This window comes from Chanos chanos, chromosome 8 (assembly GCF_902362185.1).
Source record: "Chanos chanos chromosome 8, fChaCha1.1, whole genome shotgun sequence".
Lineage (NCBI taxonomy): Eukaryota > Metazoa > Chordata > Actinopteri > Gonorynchiformes > Chanidae > Chanos > Chanos chanos.
In genome coordinates this window covers 23,760,380-23,784,368 of record NC_044502.1, presented here as the reverse complement: position 1 = coordinate 23,784,368, position 23,989 = coordinate 23,760,380, and the positions used below count along the sequence as shown (strand labels likewise).

The following is a 23,989-nucleotide window of genomic DNA, read 5'->3' as shown; positions in this document are numbered from 1 at the left end:
AAAGAGAAGCAGCTGTTTCACTATCTCTCCTAAAAGCATGTAAATGACAGCAGAGACAGGCCCTCTTGTTACATTCTCTTGAGGTTTTTTGTAAGACTTGGTTACCTACACCCCCCTGACTCTGCTGGCAGTTCACAAGCAGTTCCTGTGGGCACTCATCCCTAATGAGCTCTGACAGGTTCCTTTTGCAGCACACTTGACTGTGGCATAAGCCAAGAGGATATTTTGAGATTGGCATTTTGGAATCTGTCACGCAGAGCTCAATTCCAACATTGGCTCAGACACTGAAGCTCTTAGAGGAGACTTTCAACAAACTGAACAAGCAAAGAAGGGCTGGACCTGAGCATGCATTGTTGGAAGCATTAGAGTTTGCGGTAACCTTTTCTGCCAGGATTTAGGACTCTAGGCAGACTGGCTTTATACAACATTCCAGCCACACAGGCACTGCTGCTCCAATCTTCTGAAAAGAAAGAGGTCAGTGTGTTAAGGTTTGGGTAGATGATTGGGTCAAAGGTTATGGAGCCATTACATGCACCGTACAGCCATGGTGGTATTTGGCAAGTAAAAGCATGTCACTTTTGTATGGTACCTGGAATTCTTCACACACGAGTACTTCAAGCAGTATATGGAATGATGGGGGTGGCATGCTTTGTGGTTATGAAGACTTAGAATGTCTAAGGGGTAGCAGCTGACACAACAGTGAGCTCTGTTTTTACAACTGTGATCTATGCACCGTTCAGAACGGACAAACAGAACATTCCCATCCGGCAAAGGTACCAGGTGGTCACATACAGAACATATACATGCCTTCAAGCTGGAAACCTCTATTTTATGGTAGGGCTGGGTGATATGGCCTATAAATAATAACATGATATTTTTATGCCATTTCACGATACACGATATATGTCTCAATATTTTGATTTAATTTTGATTTAACCCTTTGATGCATACAATCATACCAGTATGATCATTCTAGTAGTCCCTGCAACATATGTCTGCATTAAAACACTCTTGATTATATTGATCAGTGGTTTCTATTGGAACAATTTTAAACTTGCATGCAAAAAGGGGGAAATCACAACCAAGTCAAATTTAAAAAAACAGTATTTGTTCAATGTCTTCCTTGCAATACCCAAACCACTGCCAGACGATGGATGCAGTGCTGTTTCTTTTCAGAACCAATTCGTCCGTCTCCACCTTCTATTCCCGTTTCCGAACTCAACACGTATAGACTTCGCTTTGGTGCTTCACTTTTTTTCGCTTTCCCTGTTACCTCCAGAGACAAAAACACGTCTCACCTATATACTTCACACACACTCGCCCAGGAGAGTGGTCTGGATGGGCGGGTGAGTGTGTGTGTGTGTGTGTGTGTGTGTGTGTGTGTGTGTGATGTATGTATTTATTTGGGGTTTTTTTTGTGCGTCCATGAGAGGGAGAGAGCCATACTTACAGAGAGAGAGAAACGAGTTTCATGTCGGCGGCTTAGGAAAAGTACGTGACATTTTGTACTCGATGTTTGCGGCATAGTCATTTACTATATCTAGCCACAACAAGCCGTGATACATTGAGGATATTTGAAATATCGCCACCCCTATTTTATAGTAGTGATTTCTCCACCAAATAGCCTCACCAGACCATTGCCAAACCGGAGCAGAGAGCCACGTCAATGGAGGTCATGAAATGCGCTGCAATTTGGGCGGCTCTACAGTGACCAGGGACAGCACTAGCACTGGTGCAAAACACATGAGCCACCCTGTTACACCCCTAGAACAACAAACTGGTTCAAAAACCTATCCTTTCTTTTAACAATCAGCCCAGTGTTTCTCTGAAGGGGGGTGGGGGTGAAGTTTATCATTGTGATGGTAGAAATATTTTTGTTTGAAGGATTGGGCGGTATACAAAAGATTTTGAATTTTAGTTTAATGGAAATGAGGGAAGAACAAGATAAAACATATTGAATGGAGGACGATGTATTGCTTAAGGAAGGGATTTGTTCATTTTTGTAATATATACCAGTGATTCTAATGGTCCTGTAGCTAGAAGCATGGGGCTGAGAGCATTTATTCCTATGTTTAATGTGCAATCTAGTTTGAAGCTTGAAGCTAATAGATGGTTGTGTGTGTGTGTGTGTGTGTGAAGAATTAGAATGCTAAACAGGTCATGGCACGGACACACAGTAGCCTATTAAATTCATCACTGTTTGTTATGGGAAATCATGACAGTGGGTTAAGTTAGTTATGAGGGCCATGGTTCCTGAAACAGAGGAAAATGTGTTAGTGTCTGACAAGCCTGCTTTTGAGCCTGAAAGATTGTTTTAGTTTGTTAATATGGAGAGTGCACTGGTTGAGTTTAGGATGTTTTGGAATACGATGATGGGTGTAATATCATAGTGTCTCGACTTTGCACGCATATTTGGGACAGGTGAGTGGCCGCTGTATGAATATAAGATGTAGTACTCAGTTTAATACAGAGGGTGGCAGTAATACAGTTTTCATTGGTATAGCTCGGCTATACAACACAAAGAAGAAGAAGAACTCTACGGGCCATAACAGATGAGGAGACATACGAACGTCTACAAAGCTCGTTTAGGCGGGACAGTGCAGAGAAGAGCATGAGAAGCAGTTTCTGTTAATAAATTTGTAGAACGGTCTCTGTCACGGTTTTAATAAGACATGACCTCTTTTGTAACCGAAGTACTTGCCAGTTCAGGGAAACTAGAAAAAGATGACCTCGCTTCCAAAATATCTAAGCTGTCACGGAAAGTGGAGGAAACTAAGGTAAGTTCATTATCTTCATCTCCTAATGAGTTTTACTGGTTTGCTAGATTTGAAATACAAACTGACGTTAGCTGTCAAAACAGCGTTTATCTGGATAGGTTCATTTGACTTGGTAGCTAGCGAACTTTTTATCTGCTGAAAAAGTAACTTACGACGTTAAATTGTACAAAAATGTGGTAGAATGTTTGTCTTTAAAACAAGATGCACTCAGTACCAACCACTACAACAATCTGAAGGGACTGCTGACGCGGTCGTTTACGTTAGCCTGGCAGACCCTCGCCAATATGTTGTAATGTTAAGTGGCCTCTACGTAGCTAGCTCGCTACGTTGACACCAGAGGAATTCAGCCAGTTCAAATGGACTAGTTTGCTTTTGTATAACATTCCAATCATGAACTTCTAAGATCGAATTTTTACTACCTCTGTCAGGGTGCTGAAGTGAGGAGCATGCCACGATATTGTTATCTCATAATGACATGGTTTCACAGCTGTTAGCCTGGCTATGCCACAGAGATTTTGCTACCAGTCTGTGTAACTGTTGAAGAAAGGGCCTCTGCAGAGTTTGATGATCACACCAGTCGCACATTAAACACCTTACACACGTTGTTTAAGTGATCAACGCCGGTATTGGGCTAACTTTGCTGAACTATTTGTAAGTGGGAAATTGCGTTTTACACACGCCTTTGATTTGACACGTCAATGTGTTTAATCAAATCTAGGCAACTACTTCGTATTTAGACATATTTACTCCAGAGGTCTCGAGTCATGTTTCCTTTTCTGTATCAGTTACATCAGTATATACAACGGATCTCAAGAACTGACATTGTGATGCAGTTATCGAATGTCTATTAATTGCTGAATATGTCTCTTATTTACCGGTGGTCCTTTTGCTGCGTTATTATTGTTAAATAATATTGTCTGGTCACAAATTCTCAGCCAACGAACCTTTACCCAAACATAGGCGACAGAGTACAGTTAAAACTGTACACCTGAATTCCATACGAGTTCTCAGAAAATAATAATCTCATTACTGAACCATTAGTATGGATCAGATTGGCAAGTCTGAAACCTTTCTGGATAGTTAATGCTTAATATTCAGGAGGGATACTTTAATCCTCTCCTTACTAAGCATGGGAAAATATTTAAAGAGGTGTATTTGAGAGTGCAGGTGTTTCTCTGTCTCTCATCAGGAGGAGGTGTTTGACATGCTGAATAAGAAGTACAGTGACTTTCTGCCCAGCATGCAAGCAGCCGAGGAGCTTATGGACCAGGTGGAGACGGTTTCTAAAGACATTGATCTGTTGAAAAGTTGTATTGAAAATGAGGTAAGCTCAGCCCACTGTCTACAGTTTACATGATTGATCATAACCACTCTTCTCTCTGTCCAGCTCTCTGTTTGTAAGTGGTTTCAGTCAGAACTAGTTGATGAATTTGAGCCATTCTGTCTGAAGCGCACACTCAAACACACACACACGCTATGACACCTCAGATTGTTCCCTGGTGTTATGGATAGGTACAATGACACTGGATAAGTACTTCCCCACTGAATCCAAACACTCAGTCCAGCTTCATTCATGACTCACCCCCACCGAACACCCATGCAGTAGTTCTCTTTATAGACTCATTAATCTGTGTCGTCGGCATCCTCTCTGGCAATACATGAGAAAGTCTGAAGAAAACATACTCCTCTGGCTCTCTTTATTTAGATGTTTGTCTGAGTGCTCTCCTTTTCTTCTTATTTGTTGCCCAGCAATAGGAGATAGACATTTCATGTTCTGTTAATTTCAGGTTCTCTGTGAGCTAGTTGTGTTATTGATGAAGACAGTCATAGGCCTAATTAATGAATATGTTTAAGAGTTGTTAGACATTTGCCAGATGTTTTTATATTGTAAACACTGGCAGTTTGCACATATCTTAAGTGTTTTTAGTGCCTTTCCTGTTTTCTCCAACACTCTTGTACTACACATAAGTATGTGCTTATGTGGCCCAGTCATCATTAATGCCATTAGATACCACTGGAAAGGCTGAGAAAACACAAATATAGATACATAATGACTCATGTTACAGGTAGCAGGTAGCAATGATTAGAGAACAGTGTCAGCAGGTGGCTGCACGGGTCCTGTTGTGTAAACCTGCACCCACCCGTACCCGCATCCGACCCGTTATCCGACAGTAGCACTAATTTAATTCCTTACCCGGCCCGACCCGCTTCAGATAAATTCTGAGACCTGAACCGCAGCGGAATTAAAATCTATCTACTACATCAGTTGGACAGAAAAATATTTACTGACTCATGTGTCCAAGGTAACTACTCCATTGCTTTCCCCAAGCTGCGTTGTCAGCTTTGGGATGACTTTTTGACGAACCTCCTCCGCATATTTGGTAACTCCACGAGAAACCGTCGTTTGCTCAAGCAGGAGCTGTGTAGCATCCACACGGCTAGCCCGAGCACCGACATCTTTTCTGCTAATGCAAAAAATCCTTCGCCATGTACTGTCTCGAAAGATCATTGCTTGCAAAGTTCACAGACAGCTTGGTTATAGTATCCTTATCCTCTCGTCGGGGCACCTTTAGCTCTGTAGTCCTTGTGAGATACTGTTCGATAGCACCGCCAGGTTTCAAAATACCACAGCTATCGATATGCTTCCTTAGCCTCAAGTATGGGACTTCTTCCCTATCATACTTTAAGACTAAAACTTTAAGACAGCTTTTGCATGCAGCGAAGCCTTTGACGGTGTTGTTTTCGCTATCTATAATTACTCCAAATTTCTCCCAGACACCAGACTTGATTTTAGATGACGTATTTTCGAAAACTTTGAAATCTCCACTAGCTGTTCTTCTCAATTCCTCTGGGTCCATTTTAACGAAAGCTAACTGTAAGTGGATGTGTTTTCAAGCAGACAGTTCTGGGAGGGTGCGTGCGGGAATACCCTACATTATTTAAAAAAAGCGATTATTATCAATTTGAAATGTGGGCTTAGGGCTATGGATGTGTAAATACTTTTTTTTTCTTTTTTAGCATTTTCAAAAATTCCGTTTTTAAAACAGCGTTGCCACTTTGACCCACGGGCCACCCGTGGCCTATTAATTTCCGACTGCATCCGTACACGAGTGCATAATTTTACTACTCAAGTACTCGTTTACTGAAAAACTCGAGTACTCGGTAGGGGGGGCCTGCTCCTGCATCAATTAAAAGAATATGCAACTATGATTCGTTTGGTCTCAGCACATAGAGCAAAGCATAAAATTAACGATATGATATGAAGATAACACATTGGTCTTACCTTACGCAGTGGTGATGTATGGATGATACTAGGGCTGTCCCGAATACCATTTTTAGGCTGCGAAGCTTCGGTAGTAATGAACAGCGAATATTCGTGGGCTGGGGGCGGGGGTGCATGACTCGAGAAGGACTCAGCCACACATTTCTCCGTTCTCAGGTAAGATGGACGGCATAGTGCTGCAACACTTGTCTTTTCGTTTAATTAAAGGCATTAATTTTTAAGGATTCTGTTCCAACCAGTTCGTCTTGACTTTCTCTCCCCTGTAACGACCAGATTTAAATGGCTCCACCCATGCGTTTGCGATTTTGTTTTTATTGGAAGTCTTACGTTATTTCCACATTTTAAAAGTCCAATTAAAACATATAAATATAGTACAAGAATGTGCTGACAAAATGTATTTTGCAGTTCACCCTTACTGATAGCCTACATTTAGCAAAAAAACCCCGAATATCCGAATCCCAAAATTGAAAACCGAATACCTACCGTACGAAAAAATATCTGAATAGCCGAATATTCAGGGCCAGCCCTAGATGATACCGACGATATTTTAACATTATTGATACCAACATTCTACACACTAACCCGGGTAAATCTGAAAACGCGTAATTATTTCTCCTTTAAGTGTTTGTATTGTGTTTAGATATAGCAGCAGCTTTTTGCCTGGTCATCATTTGTAAGCCTAACCGATTTAAAAATTAAATTAGTCATATTTTCTTGCATCAAATTTTAACAACATTAATTAATATATCAAAACTTGCAGGTCATCCAACGGGTACCTGAACCCATGCAGGACTCTGGGTGGCTGTACAAATATCCTTTTCTGAGTCAGTTCATATGGAATGACCTAGTTGTCTTTCAGTTTCCATTGTGTGGTAAACTGTGTTAGCCAGATCAGATGGGGATTAGTCTCCAAGGCTGATTGGATACGTATCCAGTGCCTGAAAATGATTGTTTTACATCCCTTAATGAATAAGACAGATTAGTGTCCTATTTCTGCTGTACGTGACAAGGCAGAGGAAGTGCCAGAATTCAGAGGAGCCAAACTGAATTCAGTGTCCAGTAGACTGAGGCTGTCGTTCTAATAAATCTTTTTGCCCATATTCTGTTCTCCCCTGACTGCACACACAGGTTCAGCAGAACCTTCATGAGGCCATGACAGAGTACGCCAAGCTCAAACAGCAACTGGAGAAGAACACAACAGTCATCAGCATGCTTCAGCACTTACAGGAGGTACACACCCACCCACTCCCTCAAATCAGCTCTCTCACTTAAGGAACTGGGACTGGGGGACTGAGCAGATGGAGAAGAAAAAATCTACCTGCCTAACTGTACATTCACACTGAGAGCGGCGAGAGCGTCAAAGTGACCGGAAGTCATTCATTTTCAATGAGAGCCAGCGTCTTTAAGCGCCGAAGAGCGTCGTGGCAAAGGGCGTTGCGGCGAGGGTGGTTTGGGCGTCAAAATACAGTTGAAGTTCGGTTAACTTTATGGTAATGAGATATGACGCGGTTTGGCGGCAACCAATAGCAATTTGGAAGTGCTCCGCTCTAGAGAATTTTAGAGAACACAACAGTATAAACTATTGTTCCCACAAAACTTTTGGTCCTAAGCAAAATGGAGGAGAAACTGATTATATCAGTGGTGGTTTTCCCCATGTTGTACTGTAATGTAGGTTATGCACAAACGTTAGTGTTAATTAAAGACCAAGGCTAGTAAACGTGTCCTATAAACTCCATGCTGGAATTTGACCTAGCATAGCATAAACACAAAAGACACAACAAAAAAGCTTTTAAGTAGTGTTTTTCGTTAGTTTATTTTGTTACGAAATATGCAATTAGCATTGTTTATTTATTTCTGTCATCGGTCGATTTCGCATCTTCACATTTGAAATATATCATAAGGTTAATTTATAGCCTACTGGTGGTCAGTCAGCACAAAGATACCGCTCGACCTGTTTGTTTGCTTTATGGCCCCTTTAAAAAACATTTGCATAACCAAGCTTTCCGAAGGAACTTGTACCCGCCTATTTCATCAACGTCAGAGCGTCCACAGTGTTCAACAGCGTTGTTGGCAGGGAGGTTTGGGTGACTTTTGACGCTCTCGCCGCTCTCAGTGTGAATGTACAGTAAGATGTTTTTCTTAACTGGCCAATTTAATCAAAATTTGTCTGTAGAAATGTGTCATAATTACATGGATGGTTTTGGACACAGACTGCGAACACATGATTACAGCAGTGATTTCTAATGTGCCCTGAGCACTCTTGGCTAGAATAGATGCAAGGGGGTGGGTGTTCCCCTCTGTTTTTTTTTTACCCCTCTTTTTTTTTTTTTACCCCTCTGAGGACTTTTGTTGTGAGGTTTGTGTGTGATGAATATAGTCATCCACAGAATGATCCTTCTGTTCATTTCTGAACAGTCAGGCATTCAGATGATTATTGTCCTCATGTCTGTTCCTGGTGATAAAACTCTTTGAGATACCAGTGATCCTGACTCCTCCTGCTCTCTGGACTGATCCATCCTGGTGTTATCATCTTTCATCCCCCGTCAGCTTCCTGTCTGCATCGCCATCCCCTTTGTTCATGCTTTGAATTTACTTGCAATCGTAATTGCCCACTGTGTCGGCACCTATTGCACACTTGTCTGGCCAAGAAGGGGTCTCCTCTCTCTGTGGTCCTTCTCAAGATTTCTCCCATTTTCCCATTTCCCTTTTGGGTTTTTGGGGAGTTTTTTTCTTGCCCACCATGAGGATTAAGTCAGGGGGTGCTGTCCTGTTTTGATTTTCACTGTTGTGGCCTGTAAAGCCCTTTGAGACTGTAAACAGTAAACTTGAAACTTAACTCTTCAGTGGTTGAAGAGGAGGCCAGATGTTATAGAATGGATACGAGTGTGTTGTGTCGTCACTGTGTGTCTCTGCTCTTTTTCTGTTTGTTCAGTTTGACACAGCGATAGGAGAGTATCAGAAGGCCTTACAGGAGCAGAAGTATGTCGTTGCCGCTGAGCAGTACATAAAGGTATGAACCCCTAAAATGTCCTATCTCAGTGTACTTCTTAATCAGATAAACTGTGTGTCTTGCTTTGAATTCAACACTAATTTATAAAACACGATGTGGAGACAAGTGTCTGAGCATCTGAATGGATCACGGATGTCCCCAGAGGAACAGTAAAGCTTCGACATAAGGAGCAGTCAGAACGGCTGTGTCTTGTACAAGGGTAGAGTATGTTTGTGATGTCATTATTTTATGTTTGGGCTGTGTAAGTGTGATGTCATTCAATTGTTGTTTTTTTGTGGGGTTTTTTTTTTTTTTTTTGCTTAGGCTCGCAACAGTGTGGATGCGCTGAAGGCTTGGAGAAGTGCTGACATCCCTTTATTTCAAGCTCTGGGCTCTGAACTCACCATCCAGAGGGAAAATCTCACATACCATCTGGGAGAGGAGTGGCAGAACCAGGCTGTGTGGAAGCTCCCTCCCAGTAAAGGTACTGGACAGAGGGAGCATGTCCGTCAAAAGTCTGGGTTATCCAGTAGGCAGTAAAAACTCCAGTCAAGCCATTAAGATATGTACAGATGTACAATAGTAGAGTTTACTGTTATTTAAAAAATATGGTTGATGTGTACCCACACTGCTATGGAACTAACAATTATATATTAGGTGTTGTCATGGACATCATAACATGTAGCATATGTAACTAGCCATTGAAAATACTAATGACATGAAACTGAACATTGCCATTTGTTTGTGTTTTTGTTTGTGTCAGAGTTGACCAGCATGGAGTCTTTCCTGACCACAGAGCTCCACCTGAACACTGGTGCATCACCTGAGAGGGAAGAAGGCACTCATCCTCTCCTGGCCAGTGTTCTCCAAGCCCTTGCCATCCAGGGAGAGCTCCACAAAAAGATCAAACTGTTTGGTACGACACAGTTTTCTCTCCATGGTTCGCAGTGTGGCTGAAACTGGTACCAGGCAACAACCATTAATAAACTTTATGTTAAAGGGACGCATTGGTGCGTCCATGTTGTCCATTTGCGCACAAATGAAATGAATATCAATTTCCATTAGAGGACAAGATACACATATGACGTTCTAAATTATTCAGTTATTACCATTACGATCAAATCGTTATTCGCATAACATGAGAAATCAAACTCATGATTTGTGTTTCAAGTATTTTTCATAGATTAACTAAGCAGCCTGTATGAGCTGATATTATTGACCTGATCTCAAATGCGCTCCATTGTCAACTAGCAGGCTTATCATCTACACACAGAGGTGTAAGAATGCACAGAATGCCTGTTGGCTGCTCAGTGATGTGTCCAGACCATGAATAATATGAATGCGGTGTGTTTTCAACAGCCACTATAATATTTCCACAGTGTCGCAGTATTTCTCAGATTGATAAAGTCGTATAAAAAATGTACTAATTGACAACATCTCATTTTCGAAGACTTTCCGTTTTTCCTCGGAAGGACGGTCATAAATTGGTCCATTTCCGCTGCTTTTATCAATGAGAGGGAGGTTATCTTTACTGGATGGTACCAGGCCATTAAGACAGGAATGAGAATCTGAACACACACGGGGGAAAAAATAAGATTTTGTTGTACAAGTTTTTGTCGGACCTGTTAGGAGTCTATGCAAATTAGTTACGCCACACAAAACATACTAATATTTTAAGCTTGACTATGAAGAGTACATTTTATGTATATTTTAGTTGTTGCAAAGTTGGTCTTAAATTTCATTTCAAGTGGCATTTAAAAAGTCATAAATCTAGCTTGCCTTGAGCTGTGGGAACCCTGTCTTTCCCCCCTTTCTTTGGTTTGTCGTCTTTTAGAGAAGGAAGGACTGTTCTAAAGGACTACTTAACCCATTGATATTCATTGTTTTCTCAGAGATCAGCTTTATAACTGGCAGCAAGCTGTGAGCCTGCAGAACACTTACAGATAGGCATCATAACTCCTTATTTAAAAAACAAGCATCTTAGTTTTAAATGGGAGCTAAGTGGTTAAATTGGAGGGGTTGCATTGTACAGTCACTGAAAGCGTGTTGAATGTTGAGGTAGTGTTGAGTCTGCTGGTCTGGCACAATGATTCTTAATCAGTCACAGTACACCAGATGAAGCTGAGCTACAGTAAATCTTCTGAGAAATGTGGGTTGTTTCACTAAAGATGTACCTAGTCCATTACACACAAACTACCTGTGTTGGTACCAGTTGTACCAAAGTTCTTAATTTTCCAGTCTGTCAGTGGAGGAGAAGCTGACAAATGGCGAGTTTGTGTAATGTGTGTGTACTGCAGGTCAGGTGCTGCTGAGGTACATGCTGCGGCCCCTGATTGTTTACCCGTGTGTGCTGGTGGAGGTGAGAGACGTGCCTGAGCAGGGCAGTGTAATCAGCCTGCAGTATAAGGAGAGTCAGACAGAACATTCAGCCCCCGCACAGGTCTATGCCAAAGTCCTGACCGTACTCAAAGCTCTTCACACACATCTGTTTGGTATGACCTGCACATCCACTATGGGACACTCTTCAAACAGACAAACACTGGTTTGTTTAAAAATGATGCTGATGGGGTGAATGTGAATGATCTTGTGCAGATGTGTCTGTGGGTGAGAAAAAAGTGTCGGCGATCCTGGGAGACCTGATTTGGGAGGAGATGTGTGACTGTATTATCCAGGAATGTCTGCTGTATTCCATACCGTCCAGTAGCAGCCAGCTGCCAGAATACGGCACGGTAAGCAGGTTAATGGGGAATTAGCATTGTCAGGTAAGAGAGGAACAAACTGGGCGCCTGGTTCTGCACACAGAACTGTTTGAACAAGCAATGCTATGTGTAATGTGAACACAAGCAATGCTATGTGTAGTGTGAACACATAGCAATGCTATGTGTAGTGTGAACACATGCTCTCGGATATATCAATATTTTGTCCGCAGTTTGATATTTTTTTTACTAGATGTGTTTTTACTAGAATCATTCATTTAAATGTGTGTGTGTGCACGTGCGTGTACACGCATGTGTGTTCTCAGGTGATTAAGGAGACAGAGGATTTTGAGCGCTCTCTGAGGGAGATGTGTTATCTCAGCGGAGACTCAGACCTGTTAAAATATGCCAAAAACGTCAGCTGTCATTTCGCCAATAAAAAATGCCAGGATGTCATTGTGGCAGCTCGGAAGCTGATGACATCAGAGATGCACAACACGGTGAAAGTGAGTGCAGTATTTATTTACATTTTTACACTGGTAAATTTTTAGTTGGCCCTTATTTGTGTAAAACTTCGAACAAAAAAAGTGCTGAGGAATTGCAATTTAGAGGGAGGACTTAAAAACTGGCCTGCAATCTCAGGCCCGTATGCTGCCAGTCATACCCCTTTTCCACCAACAGGGAACAGGTTCTGTTCTGGTTCGCACACCAAATTTTGAACCAGTCAGAGCATTTTGACCAATAAGAAATTGTTTTGGAACCTGAAAAGTCGGTTCCCAGCTGGAACCAAAAGATAGCTGGTTTCTCTAGTGCGAACTGTGATGACATCAGTGGGCATGTCAAAAAGCTTGCAGGTAATCAATGCGATCCGCCATCTTGCTACTACTGTTTACTTGCAGTGTTCGTGATGACGCATCCTTAATTACAACGGTTCCGCTCAGAACTGGTGGAAACGCAGGCTGGTTCAAGGACCCATTCCCTGTTGGTGGAAAATGGGTATCAGAGGAGAATTTGTTAGAGCTGTGAGTGAAAAGAGTTGAATTGACAGTGATCTGTTTTTCTTGTAGATCACTCCCGACTATAAGCTGTCCATGCCCAAACTGCCCATTTTGGGTGGAGGGGACGGTAAGAGAGGCAGTCAGTCAGAGAAGCCCAGTCTGCAGCAGGAGAAGCAGCTGGGCGAGAGGACGCTGTGTCTGCCTGCGTGCCGTATCAGTGAGTCTGTGCAGCAGCTGATGGAGCTGGCCCTCCGCACGCTGTCAGAGGCCGTTGGCAGCTCCAACAAGTGGTAAGGCACTAATCTCTGTTCTGTGTGTATTTGTTTGTTTATTCGGGAAAATTGAAAAACTTCGTTTTTCCCCAGTGCTGTCCAGCTCTTCTACACAGTACGAAACATCTTCCATCTCTTCTACGATGTTGTGCCCACATATCACAGGTGAGTTTTATTTCATGTTACACTGACGCGTGTTTCTGAATATGGGCTGATAGGTACATATATGTGTGTGTGTGTGTGCATAATGGCTTTGTGTTAATTATTTTTAATTCTTAAAGATGCCCTTCTTTCCTGTTACTAGTTAATGTCATCATCGTTCTTGTTCTCTAAATGTAGTTTAGTGTAATTTTAGCATCAGTGTCTGTAGGAGGATTGAAACTGCATTTTGGTTAGACTAAAGAGGCTTATGAGAGATGATACCCAGATGTTGCTCTCTAAGTGAAATAGCCATAGCCTTTACGGTTTGCAGTAACTTGTGCTGTACACACATAAACAGGGAGAACCTGCTGAGGTTCCCTCACCTGGCTGCCATCCAGCATAACAACTGCATGTTCCTGGCTCATCATCTTCTGACGCTGGGCCACCAGTTCAGACCACACCTTCCTCTGACAGACGGAGTCTGCTACTTCGTCGATTTGGTTCCAGGCTTCCGTAAACTCGGTATGAGTCCACTGATGCATCCATTCGGTCAATTGTCATTCATTTTATTCTGTGTTATCCATGATGAGTTGTGAATTTTGCTTTATGTTATTTTTCTGTTGTGACTTAGTTTTTTTGATGATAATACGTTTATTATGCAAGGCGCTCAGTGCTTTGTGGCCCAAATGAACGTCCAGAAAGCAGAGATGCTGGAGAGGTTGTCCACTGCTAGAAACTTCTCTAATCTAGACGATGAGGAGAACTACTCTGCAGCCAGCAAGGCAGTCAGACAGGTAGGAACAGCTCTTTCCACTGTGGCCCTGTTTAGACCTTGCATTAAGATCTGATTTTGGTGATCCGATCACAAGTGGACGACTCTAAGTACGGCCGTTTACACCTGGCTTTAGAATCCGTGTCTCGCATGACCACTTGAGATCGGATCTCACTTCCCAGCTCTACATGCAAATCTACACCTAAATCATTTCCAACACGTTACTCCTTTCACTGAATTTCACTTTTGCTTTTTTTTTTAATTAGAAATAGTGCTTATAACATGTGAGATGTCAGACGAATTTTGTGATCATTGATCGCTGTTTTGGGACATTAAGGCAAGTTAAGCTGTTTCCTTATAATGGGCATCACTGGAGAGGAAAACGCTTAACGTGAGATAACGATCATACTCCTAGGATTTAGATTTAGATTTTTTTGACTGGGAGAGACGTTTCTAACAAGAGATGTCTGAGAGAAATTTGGTGATCATTGATCGTAGTTTTGGAACATTAAGCCACGTTAAGCTTTTTCACGTTAAACGTTGTTGTTTTTAATTAGTGGGAGGCATGCACTAGTCTGTCAGAAATCAAAAGAAGAAGAAGAAGAAATCAAAACTATATCCATTTTGCCTGTTGTCTGTTGTCGCACTTTAATATGATGCCGTTGGCAGCGAATATGTACATACATGAATGAGTTTGTATTTCTGCGTAAGCAGAGGACGTCAGTTGAGTAGGCGGTCGTTCAATGTGGTCGAGTTTGCATTTGCATTTACACTGCTATAAGAATGTTGTCACATGCGGCCCTGACCACCTCCGAATGTGGTCTAAGTGATCAGATCTCGATGCAACTTCAGTGCGCATTGGATGCGTTTGCCCCTGTACGTTTGAGCTGTCCACTTGTGATTGGATCACCAAAATTTGATCTTAATGCAAGGTGTAAACAGGGCCTGTGATCCACTGATCTGCTGAGAGAAAAACAGCATCTGATCAGTCTTTGTGTGCAAAGCTGCTGCTGTGATTCATCATCACAGATGTTGCCACGATCACAGAGCATTAGTTTAGTAATCTAAAAAAGGTTCTGCTTTATTTGAAGTGAAATGTAATATGGTTAGTTTTGTGAAGATATGGCAGAACTGGCAGAAGCTCTGTGCTTAATTTAACTGGACAAATGTTTGTGTCTTAGGTCATTCACCAGTTAAAGAGGTTGGGGAAAGTTTGGCAAGATGTCTTACCTGTCAATATTTACTGCAAAGCCATGGGCACCCTTCTTAATACAGCCATCACTGAGCTGATTACCAAGATCATGATGCTTGAGGTGAGTAAGTCTTCTGCTGTCGCAGGACTGGAAAGTCTCAGATGGAAACAGTTTCTGTAGCGTGACATTTACAGTAAACCATGTAGTGTAAAATCATTTTGTCTCGGCAGGATATTGTGAAATGAGTGGCAACCCAAAGTACAGTCATCTTTTGGCCTCATTGAAAACATGGTTCATTATTTCCTCCATTCATCTCTTTAAATAATTTTTGCCTTTTTCTTTGGAACCTCTTTTATACTCCGTAACCTTGGCTAGATCTCACAGTCTATTTCCAAGTGCATCATCCACATTCATCTCACTGCTCTGTTTAGGATATTTCTTCCAAGGATGGTGAACACCTCCACACACTGTGTCAGACCATCATAGAGGAAGGCCCCCTGGTTTTCACACCATTCCCTGAGGAAAGCAAGAACAGGAAATACCAAGAGGAAGTGCCAGTATATGTTAAGAAGTGGATGACCTTCAAAGAGCTCTCCATTGCATTGAAAGCCAGCCTGCAGGAAATTGTGGACAGGTAACAACCAAGGGAAACTCAAATTTGCCTTTTACTCCAAATTAGGTACTTTTAGTTAAATTAAAAAAGAAAAAGAAAGAAAAGAAAAAGCAGGAAGGAAGGAAGCAGTCTGCACATAAGTGTAAACGACTCTTAAATTAAACTAATTGTGGTTTGAAGTTTGTGCATAAGTGTAAACGACTCTTATTAAACTGGTTGTGGTTTGAAGTTTCTGCAGTAAATATGGGAGTTGTAGTAGATGTTGACATGTTGAGTATATTAATGTGATGTGAGAAAGTTTGAATATGAAGGCCTCTCATTGGATGTTTTTGTGTCCTGTTGGTAGGTGGGCAGAGGGAAAAGGTCCCCTGGCACTGGAGTTCTCCAGCACAGAGATGAAGAGTTTGATCCGAGCTCTGTTCCAGAACACAGACAGACGGGCTGTGGCCCTCACCAAAATCAAATAGACTCTGAAAAGAAATGCGTACTCCTCACTCCTGTGCCTTTTCTTTGACCGTCTGGACAAAATGTCAAAGATTCACAGTTCTGTTTATATCTATTAAAAAAAAAGCCAAAAAAATAATGCCATGAAATAAATCCTAATTTCTCTTCACTATCTCTAATAAAGATTGATCATTTGTGTTCTGTCCTAAAAGCTAATTTTTGTCTTAGATGGCCAACAGGGCCAGTTTCCAGTTGGCCCTGTTGCTTTTCAATGAGTTAATTTCAAAGCAGCACATGAGACAGTTTAATGACTTTCAGAGGTGATAAGTCCTATCAACTGCTAGAGTACTTTCATCCAGTCTTAAACAATGGTACAAATCTAAGTCTTTTTTAGTTCAGACGTCCACCAGAAAGATTAGGAAATTAATTGGTAACAGACCACATAGCTATGTACTAGGCAAGGTGAAAAAAATTAGGCCATTTCTTAAATGGGTCGCTTGGATAAGCTAATGGCAGCATAAAGAGCTACGTTAGGTTTTTACCCACGGATGGAGCAGCAGGGTTAGAGCAGTCCTGCTATAAGGACTTAAACCCCATGTTTGGTTGAGGGAACCCACGTAAATTTAAGTGCTCAGAGACATAAACAGAGTGCACGTTGTGTGGTGCGATGCATTGTGAGGCACGTGCATGAATATAAAACGCCAGTCGTAACATGGGAGCGACTGTATTTTGATAATCATGTTCATTATCATCAGGGTTTTTTGGTGTTTTTTTTTTTATTGTTTTAGTTTTATGTACTTCTAATAATTAAGTCATTGCTATTCATTACTAGAGTCGGTGTGAAAATACTTATCGGATATAACTTAGCGACTACCTGTCCACCTGTTAAATGGACCGTTGATCCTTAGCACAATTGGACTATTATTTTGAAATAAGGTTAGAGTGACGTCATACCAGGAGTATACTCACTGGTGTTGAGTGGAAGGCGCCAAAGTCTGGAGCCTACTGAAGCGTGATATCGCTATTGAAAATTAAAATAGACCAACACGTTCAGTTCTATAAATCGAAACTATGCTACTGAGCGATCTACCTCGGAACTATGTCCACATTATTGGATAGCCAACTGACTGACTTTAACGAAAGTTTTGTATGAATTGCACTTGGCAAAATAAGTAATCACAGCCAATTGTTCGTACAACCTTGGTTAACATTTAGTAGTACCTTGACATCTAAAAGATTTGGTTTTATAGAAACAGCAGTTGTGATTACGTGGTTTCTTCTCACCTCAGTTTTATTTGGTAAGTGAAACTTGTAACTATTTTGTGGTAAAAGACGGGTTTGGGGTATAAGACGGATAAACCGGGGTTAAATGTCTTCCATTGCATTTGAAAATTTCGGGTGAAGTATCTGAAATCAGCTTTGTGGAAAGGCGCAAGCCATTAGCGTCTTTTTCTTCAAGCCGAAGTACCCACACAGTTTTCCAGCTCTTGGGCTTGATTTTAGAATTAGTATGACTTCGTCTGAAAAGTAAACACGCCAGCATTAAGGCAGTGGTCTTATCACCAGAGATGATGCATTTACAGCTTGTTAGAGCTTCCTGTATCTTACTGGATAATCATTACGAAACACAACCTGCTAACTCCATTTTATCCCCTAGCGGACCATGGCGGTTCCTTTCGTTCAGGACTGGGACCTGGTGCAGACCCTTGGAGAGGGAGCTTATGGCGAGTGAGTGTTACCCCAAGGGTAGACAGCCTTTTCCTGGGTGTCTACCGTCCTGTAGTCTTCTGTTCCACCCCTACTGTACTGGACATGATTTTGCTAATCAGGGTTTTGAACGCCTCTGACTACTGCTGCTGGATGTTTGAAAGTAGGGCAGGAACAAAGTCCCCATGAAGAAGCCTGACTGCCCTCACTCCAACCCAACTCTGACATGCTGTTCTGTTTTCCCAGTGAATGTTTGCATCATCATTCATCCCTCTCACTTTGCTTCTCCTTTCAAGGGTACGTTTGCTGGTCAACAGAAAGACTGAAGAAGCTGTTGCTGTGAAAGTAGTGGACATGTCCGGTGTCAAAGACGGTGCAGAGAACGTGAAGAAAGAAGTGTGTATCCATAAGATGCTGAACCACGCCAATATTGTTCGCTTCTTTGGCCACAGGAGTGAGGGCCAGACCCATTACATTTTCCTGGAGTACTGCAGTGGAGGCGAACTGTTCGACCGCATTGGTAGGGCTGAGGCAGTGTGTCCGCACAGATTATAATGGCTCTCCTTGTTGGTGTCAACCATTTGTTTTTAACACTCACTGAATGTTTGAGTGGTGGAACACAAGCACTCAGCGAGAGGAAAACACTGAAAAATGAATGCTGATGACTGTATCTTGCTCGTTCCTCATAGAGCCAGATGTGGGAATGCCAGAGAAAGAGGCTCACCGATTCTTTCAGCAGTTAATAGACGGAGTGGTAAGTTCAGTGTGTTTATGGGTATTGCGTTAGACCTAGATCCCTTACAGTTGCGACTTGGCAGTACAGACCACAGAGAGAGGTTAAAGACCAAGACACTCTGTTCATGAACAGATGACTGTGCATAAGTATTATTGAAGAGGCTAAATTACAGTGATACTGCAACAAATACATGTACTAATACAAGACATGTCACATTTTCAGTCTTAGCATGTGCTTTTGAAAACAGTATTGTCTGCTGCTCTCTTCCTGGTGTGTTTTTTTTTGTTTGTTTGTTTGTTTGTTTTCTTTTTTTTTTTTTTTAAACGTGTCACCTGACTGGTAAACACATGTGCCTTGCAAAGCCCCTGTGACTGATGGTATTGTACGTAAACCCTCTTTGACTGATAGTATTGTACGTAAACCAACTTTGGCTAAGCTGGTGGAATGACTCTAATGTTCTACTGTGTTTCATAACAGCCATTATTTTGACAAATCATACACATAGCTGTACTGTGCTTTTGTAGTCTGGTTGTCTGCCATAGCTGCTGGTCTATGGGAATTTTATTTCTTTAATTAAGTGATTTCACCATCACAAACTCTTACTTAACCTCAGTAGCGGGCTTATTTATGTAGCGGGAGTGTATTCCAAAACTTGACTGATGTGTAATGTACAGTAGGTGTGTTAATGCAAAATGATATGGAGTAATATCACTGAAACTGGACTCACTACACTAGCTGTTTGAAACTAAAAGTTATTTGACTTCTGAAAGAAGGCATTTAGCTGAAATGTTGTTTGTGGTATTCTCATATCTAAATATATGGTAAGAATTCACTGTGCTGATGCACACTCCTGATTGTAACATTCTCCCCTCTCCATCTCAGGAATACCTGCACAGTGTGGGAATCACGCATCGCGACATTAAACCAGAGAACATACTGTTGGATGACAAAGGTGCAGGAGGGTCACCTGATAACTCTGCTTTCCCATAGGGTTGTTTGGATAGAGTGTGTATTCATGTTTGTGTTTGTGTGTGTGAGATAGATAACCTGAAAATCTCTGATTTTGGGCTGGCCACTATGTTCCGTCACCGTGGTCGTGAGCGGCTGTTGACACGGCTGTGTGGTACCCTGCCGTATGTGGCACCAGAGCTCCTCTCCCGCTCTGAGTTCAGAGCCCAGCCCGCTGACATCTGGGCCTGTGGCATCGTCCTCATCGCCATGTTAGCAGGAGGTAGGTTCTGCGTATGTGTATGTCTGTGTACTTGCACACGTGTGTGATTGCGTGTAGGACAGTATTAATACAGTAATGCTGTAGTAGTTAAATGATTGAGGAAGCCCACTGAGAGAGTAATAATCTACGGTACATTGGAATTATACCCTAGGTCCTATATTTTTATATGATTTTTGCTGGGGCGCCAAACAGGCTCCGTCTTTAGTCTTTGGTTGGAATAACTGCAAGGCAGTGTATGAGGTGAGGAGAACTAACGTGGGTTGGAGACAAGATGTGTTTGTAAAGTTGATTGTGTGTATTGAGAAAATAAGAGTTTCATGGTAGTTTTAGTATAGGGATGTGTGAGGGAAGCAGTAGTGTGGTTGGTGTACAGTGTTACTGTCTGTGGCCTGTAAATGTACTCTGCTAAAGGAGCCAGTGTGAATGTGGATAGTTGTGTGGATTTTTTCCCCCAGAGTTACCATGGGACAAACCGAGTGAGAGCTGTCAAGAGTATTGTGAATGGTTGCAAAAGAAGACATACTTAACACCCTGGAGGAAAATTGATGCTTTACCACTTGGTGAGCCGTATTTGACAGATAATGTTAATGGATATGATGTTAGTAAAGAGCTTTAATGGTCTTCCATGGTCCTGTTGCATTTCCTGCTGGTCTGTGGTGTTTTTTTGGATCAGGTCTCCTCAGTCGAATGCTCCAGCAGAGCCCTGAAGACAGAACCACCATCACTGACATAAAGAAACATCGCTGGTTCTCTCACAGCTTTAAATCAGGTAAAACCCGTTCATCTTCTGTCTCCCATGTCTGCCATTAGCTCTACCTTTGTCCGCCGTGATTAGCAGTCCACCGTACAGTTCCCTTATTTCAGGACCATATCTCTCAAAGTCGGCCTTTCTCGCTGAATAACTATGTAGTTGTAATGAAGCTGTGTGTGTGTGTACCACTGAAGCATTTTAAAACATGCTGAAAATGCGTGAAGTGGTTTCCTTCGAGTTTCTTTGCACCACTCTCAGCAAATCATGTAGCAGTCATTTTCATTATTATTCATTAGTCAGTGTTTTAACGAAAATAATGTCCTGACTGCAGGCCTGAAGAGACAGAACGACCTTCATGGATCAGTGAACAAGATCCTTCGCTCTGACTCCCCACTGACTCGGACCAACAGGTCTGCCCAGCATCTCACTCCACACATACCTGTATTAACCATAATTTACCCTCTTTATCCCACACATACCTGTATCTGTGCTTTTTCATTTATTTACATTCATATGACTAGAGTATATCAGTAATCAGAAGAATAGTAATGGAACAGTTCATGGTTCCTGACACACTCTGTCCTGACACACCTGTGTCAGTGATGACCGTGTTCAGATATCAAGCTCCCAGCCTGAGCCCCAGGCCCTGTGGGAGATGAAGGGAGACGATGCCCTGGTCAGCTTCTCTCAGCCTGCCTGTCCAGACCACATGCTCCTGGGCAGCCAGCTTCTAGGCACACCAGGGGCCAGTCAGGTAATTCACACACACACACAAACACACACACTTCACTTGCGCATTATAGACAACCTCTAATGAAATATACCTTTACTTGCATCCACTCAAGATGTGTTGACTTGTACTGCTAGCCATCTTATTTGTTCAGTTCCAATGCTGGAAACTCACCTTCTGTTAAGTAATTATTTAAAATGGAGGGAATGTTCCCAGTTTCTTATGTTGGACAGTTTGAGTACAGGTACGGTATTTGCTGTGCACCCTGTTCTGAGCGCTTGTTTGACAGTTAGCCTAGAGGGTTATGCCCAGTGAATACTGCCCAAAAATGTTCAGGAGGAAACTGTGTTTGGAACGTTTACATTAGCAGGTTCACCATACTGAATGTGTACATTAGCAGAGTTACAGTACTGAATGTGTACATTATCAGGGTTTCCATACTGAATGTGTACATTAGCAGAGTTACAGTACTGAACATTTACATTATCAGGGTTTCCATACTGAATGTGTGCATTAGCAGAGTTACAGTACTGAATGTGTACATTATCAGGGTTTCCATACTGAATGTGTACATTAGCAGAGTTACAGTACTGAACGTTTACATTATCAGGGTTTCCATACTGAATGTGTGCATTAGCAGAGTTACAGTACTGAATGTGTACATTAGCAGAGTTACAGTACTGAACGTTTACATTATCAGGGTTTCCATACTGAATGTGTGCATTAGCAGAGTTACAGTACTGAATGTGTACATTAGCAGAGTTACAGTACTGAATGTTTACATTAGCAGGGTTGCCGTAATGAGTGTTTATATGAACAGGGTTACCGTACTGAGCGTCTACATTAGTGGAGTTACCGTACTGAACGTTAATAATTCCTACTGCAAAATAGTATTCTTCATGGCAATTTTGAAAAAAGCTGAGACAACATAGGGCGGCATGGTGGCGCAGTGGGTAGCGCTGTTGCCTCACAGCAAGAAGGTCATGGGTTTGATTCCTGGCTGGGTGGCCAGGGTCCTTTCTGTGTGGAGTTTGCATGTTCTGCCCGTGTCTGTGTGGGTTTCCTCCAGGAGCTCCAGTTTCCTCCCACAGTCCAAAGACATGCAGGTTAGGTGAATTGGAGACACTAAATTGCCCCTAGGTGTGAGTGTGTTTGTCTGTGTCTGCCCTGCGATTGACTGGCAACCTGTCCAGGGTGTTTCCCAGCCTTTCACCCTATGAGCGCTGGGATAGGCTCCAGAATCCCCCGCGACCCTAATTAGGATAAGCGGCTTAGATAATGAGTGAGAGTGAGATCATGCAAATACTTGTTTTAATACCAATATTGATACAAGTATCAATAACCAGCAGGGCTAATGTAGGGTGGTCCTCAACAATATCTCCATCTCTGTCTCCATTTTCCTAACCCTAACCCTAACCCAGTATGTAATTTCTCTGTCTTTTCTGTAGGATGGTCCTGTTATATCCACTGGAGTGGATTTCATCATCTGAAATAATCATTGGCCTTACTGCTTTCCTGTGATCAGAAAAAGTTGTTTTTTTTTTCTGTTTTCTTTTGCAGAACCCTTGGCAGCGTTTGGTGAGGAGGATGACTAGGTTCTTCACCACTCTGGGGGTGGAGGCATCGTGTACTGCCCTCCGCAACACATGCATCGCCATGGGACATACATGGAAACAAAGCTGCACCAATCAGGTCACTGTGACATCTGCTGCCACACCCCCATCCGCTGTTTTTAGCTCAGATCCATTATTGATACTCAGTCATCAGTGCAGTATGTTCAGTGACATGGTTTGTTGTTTTTCATTGTTGTTTCGTTTTTTCCTCTGGACATGTAGGCCACTGTGTCCACTATGGATCGTCGCAATAACAAACTGATCTTCAAGGTGCACTTTTTGGAAATGGAGGAGCGCATCCTCATAGATTTCAGACTGTCAAAGGTAATACAATGCTGGAGTCGTCCTGTGTAAACACAAGACTGATATTAACGTAGACTGGTGACCATCAATATTAACATCTAGATATTACATATTAACGCCATTTTCTGACAGTCACTCCTCCAGCTTTATACTTCATTTTACTTCATCTTTATATTTAGAAATGTTTTTGTGTAAAGTTTAGTTTTTTAGTATGCTAAGATGTCAGGTCTGTTTTGCAGGGTGATGGTTTGGAGTTCAAACGAATCTTCCTCAAACTCAAACAGACACTGGGTGATATCATCAGTAACCAAAGGCTCCCACTGCCTGTCGCATAAGAGACACACACACACACGCTCTCTCTGCCTTTCACATGACACACACACATGCTCTCTCTGCCTTTCGCATGACACACACTCGCGCTCTCTCTGCCTTTCGCATGACACACACACACACACATGCACACACACACTCTCTGCCTTTCACATGACTCACACACACTCTGCCTTTCGCATGACACACACACACACACTCACACACACCCTGCTTCTCACATGAGATAAGACATCAGCTACTACTACAGCCACCGACACAACATACAAACACGCAGACACACAAACATAAATATGCTTCCATTCACACACACACACACACACACACACACTACAAATGCACACACATGAGTCATTTGCTGTGCACCCTGTTCTGAGCGCTTGTTTGACAATCAGCCTTAGAGGGTTATG

At 42.2% G+C, this 23,989-nt stretch overlaps 2 protein-coding genes across 4 annotated transcripts; both read left to right on the top strand.

Moving 5' to 3' along the window:
* The first annotated feature begins 2,571 nt into the window (after nucleotides 1-2,571).
* Nucleotides 2,572-16,306, top strand: zw10 (zw10 kinetochore protein). 3 transcript variants are annotated; one of them, XM_030781755.1, is made up of 16 exons: nucleotides 2,572-2,777; nucleotides 3,967-4,101; nucleotides 7,189-7,290; nucleotides 8,993-9,070; nucleotides 9,374-9,533; nucleotides 9,813-9,965; nucleotides 11,347-11,541; nucleotides 11,642-11,778; nucleotides 12,072-12,251; nucleotides 12,813-13,033; nucleotides 13,109-13,180; nucleotides 13,515-13,678; nucleotides 13,820-13,950; nucleotides 15,110-15,241; nucleotides 15,553-15,755; nucleotides 16,081-16,306. In XM_030781755.1, exons 1-16 carry the CDS (start codon nucleotides 2,673-2,675, stop codon nucleotides 16,199-16,201), a joined length of 2,289 nt encoding a protein of 762 aa, XP_030637615.1. In that variant the 5' UTR covers nucleotides 2,572-2,672; the 3' UTR covers nucleotides 16,202-16,306. The 3 variants fall into 3 exon arrangements, with proteins under 3 accessions (XP_030637615.1, XP_030637614.1, XP_030637616.1); XM_030781754.1 differs by having other exon boundaries at nucleotides 11,347-11,595; nucleotides 11,666-11,778; XM_030781756.1 differs by lacking the exon at nucleotides 7,189-7,290.
* Nucleotides 16,307-17,387: 1,081 nt separating this feature from the next.
* Nucleotides 17,388-23,678, top strand: chek1 (checkpoint kinase 1). The gene is made up of 13 exons (XM_030782161.1): nucleotides 17,388-17,476; nucleotides 17,836-17,906; nucleotides 18,182-18,405; nucleotides 18,575-18,639; nucleotides 19,504-19,573; nucleotides 19,664-19,852; nucleotides 20,308-20,412; nucleotides 20,526-20,621; nucleotides 20,935-21,013; nucleotides 21,204-21,357; nucleotides 22,894-23,025; nucleotides 23,169-23,270; nucleotides 23,489-23,678. Exons 2-13 carry the CDS (start codon nucleotides 17,842-17,844, stop codon nucleotides 23,582-23,584), a joined length of 1,377 nt encoding a protein of 458 aa, XP_030638021.1. The 5' UTR covers nucleotides 17,388-17,476; nucleotides 17,836-17,841; the 3' UTR covers nucleotides 23,585-23,678.
* Nucleotides 23,679-23,989: the final 311 nt, after the last annotated feature.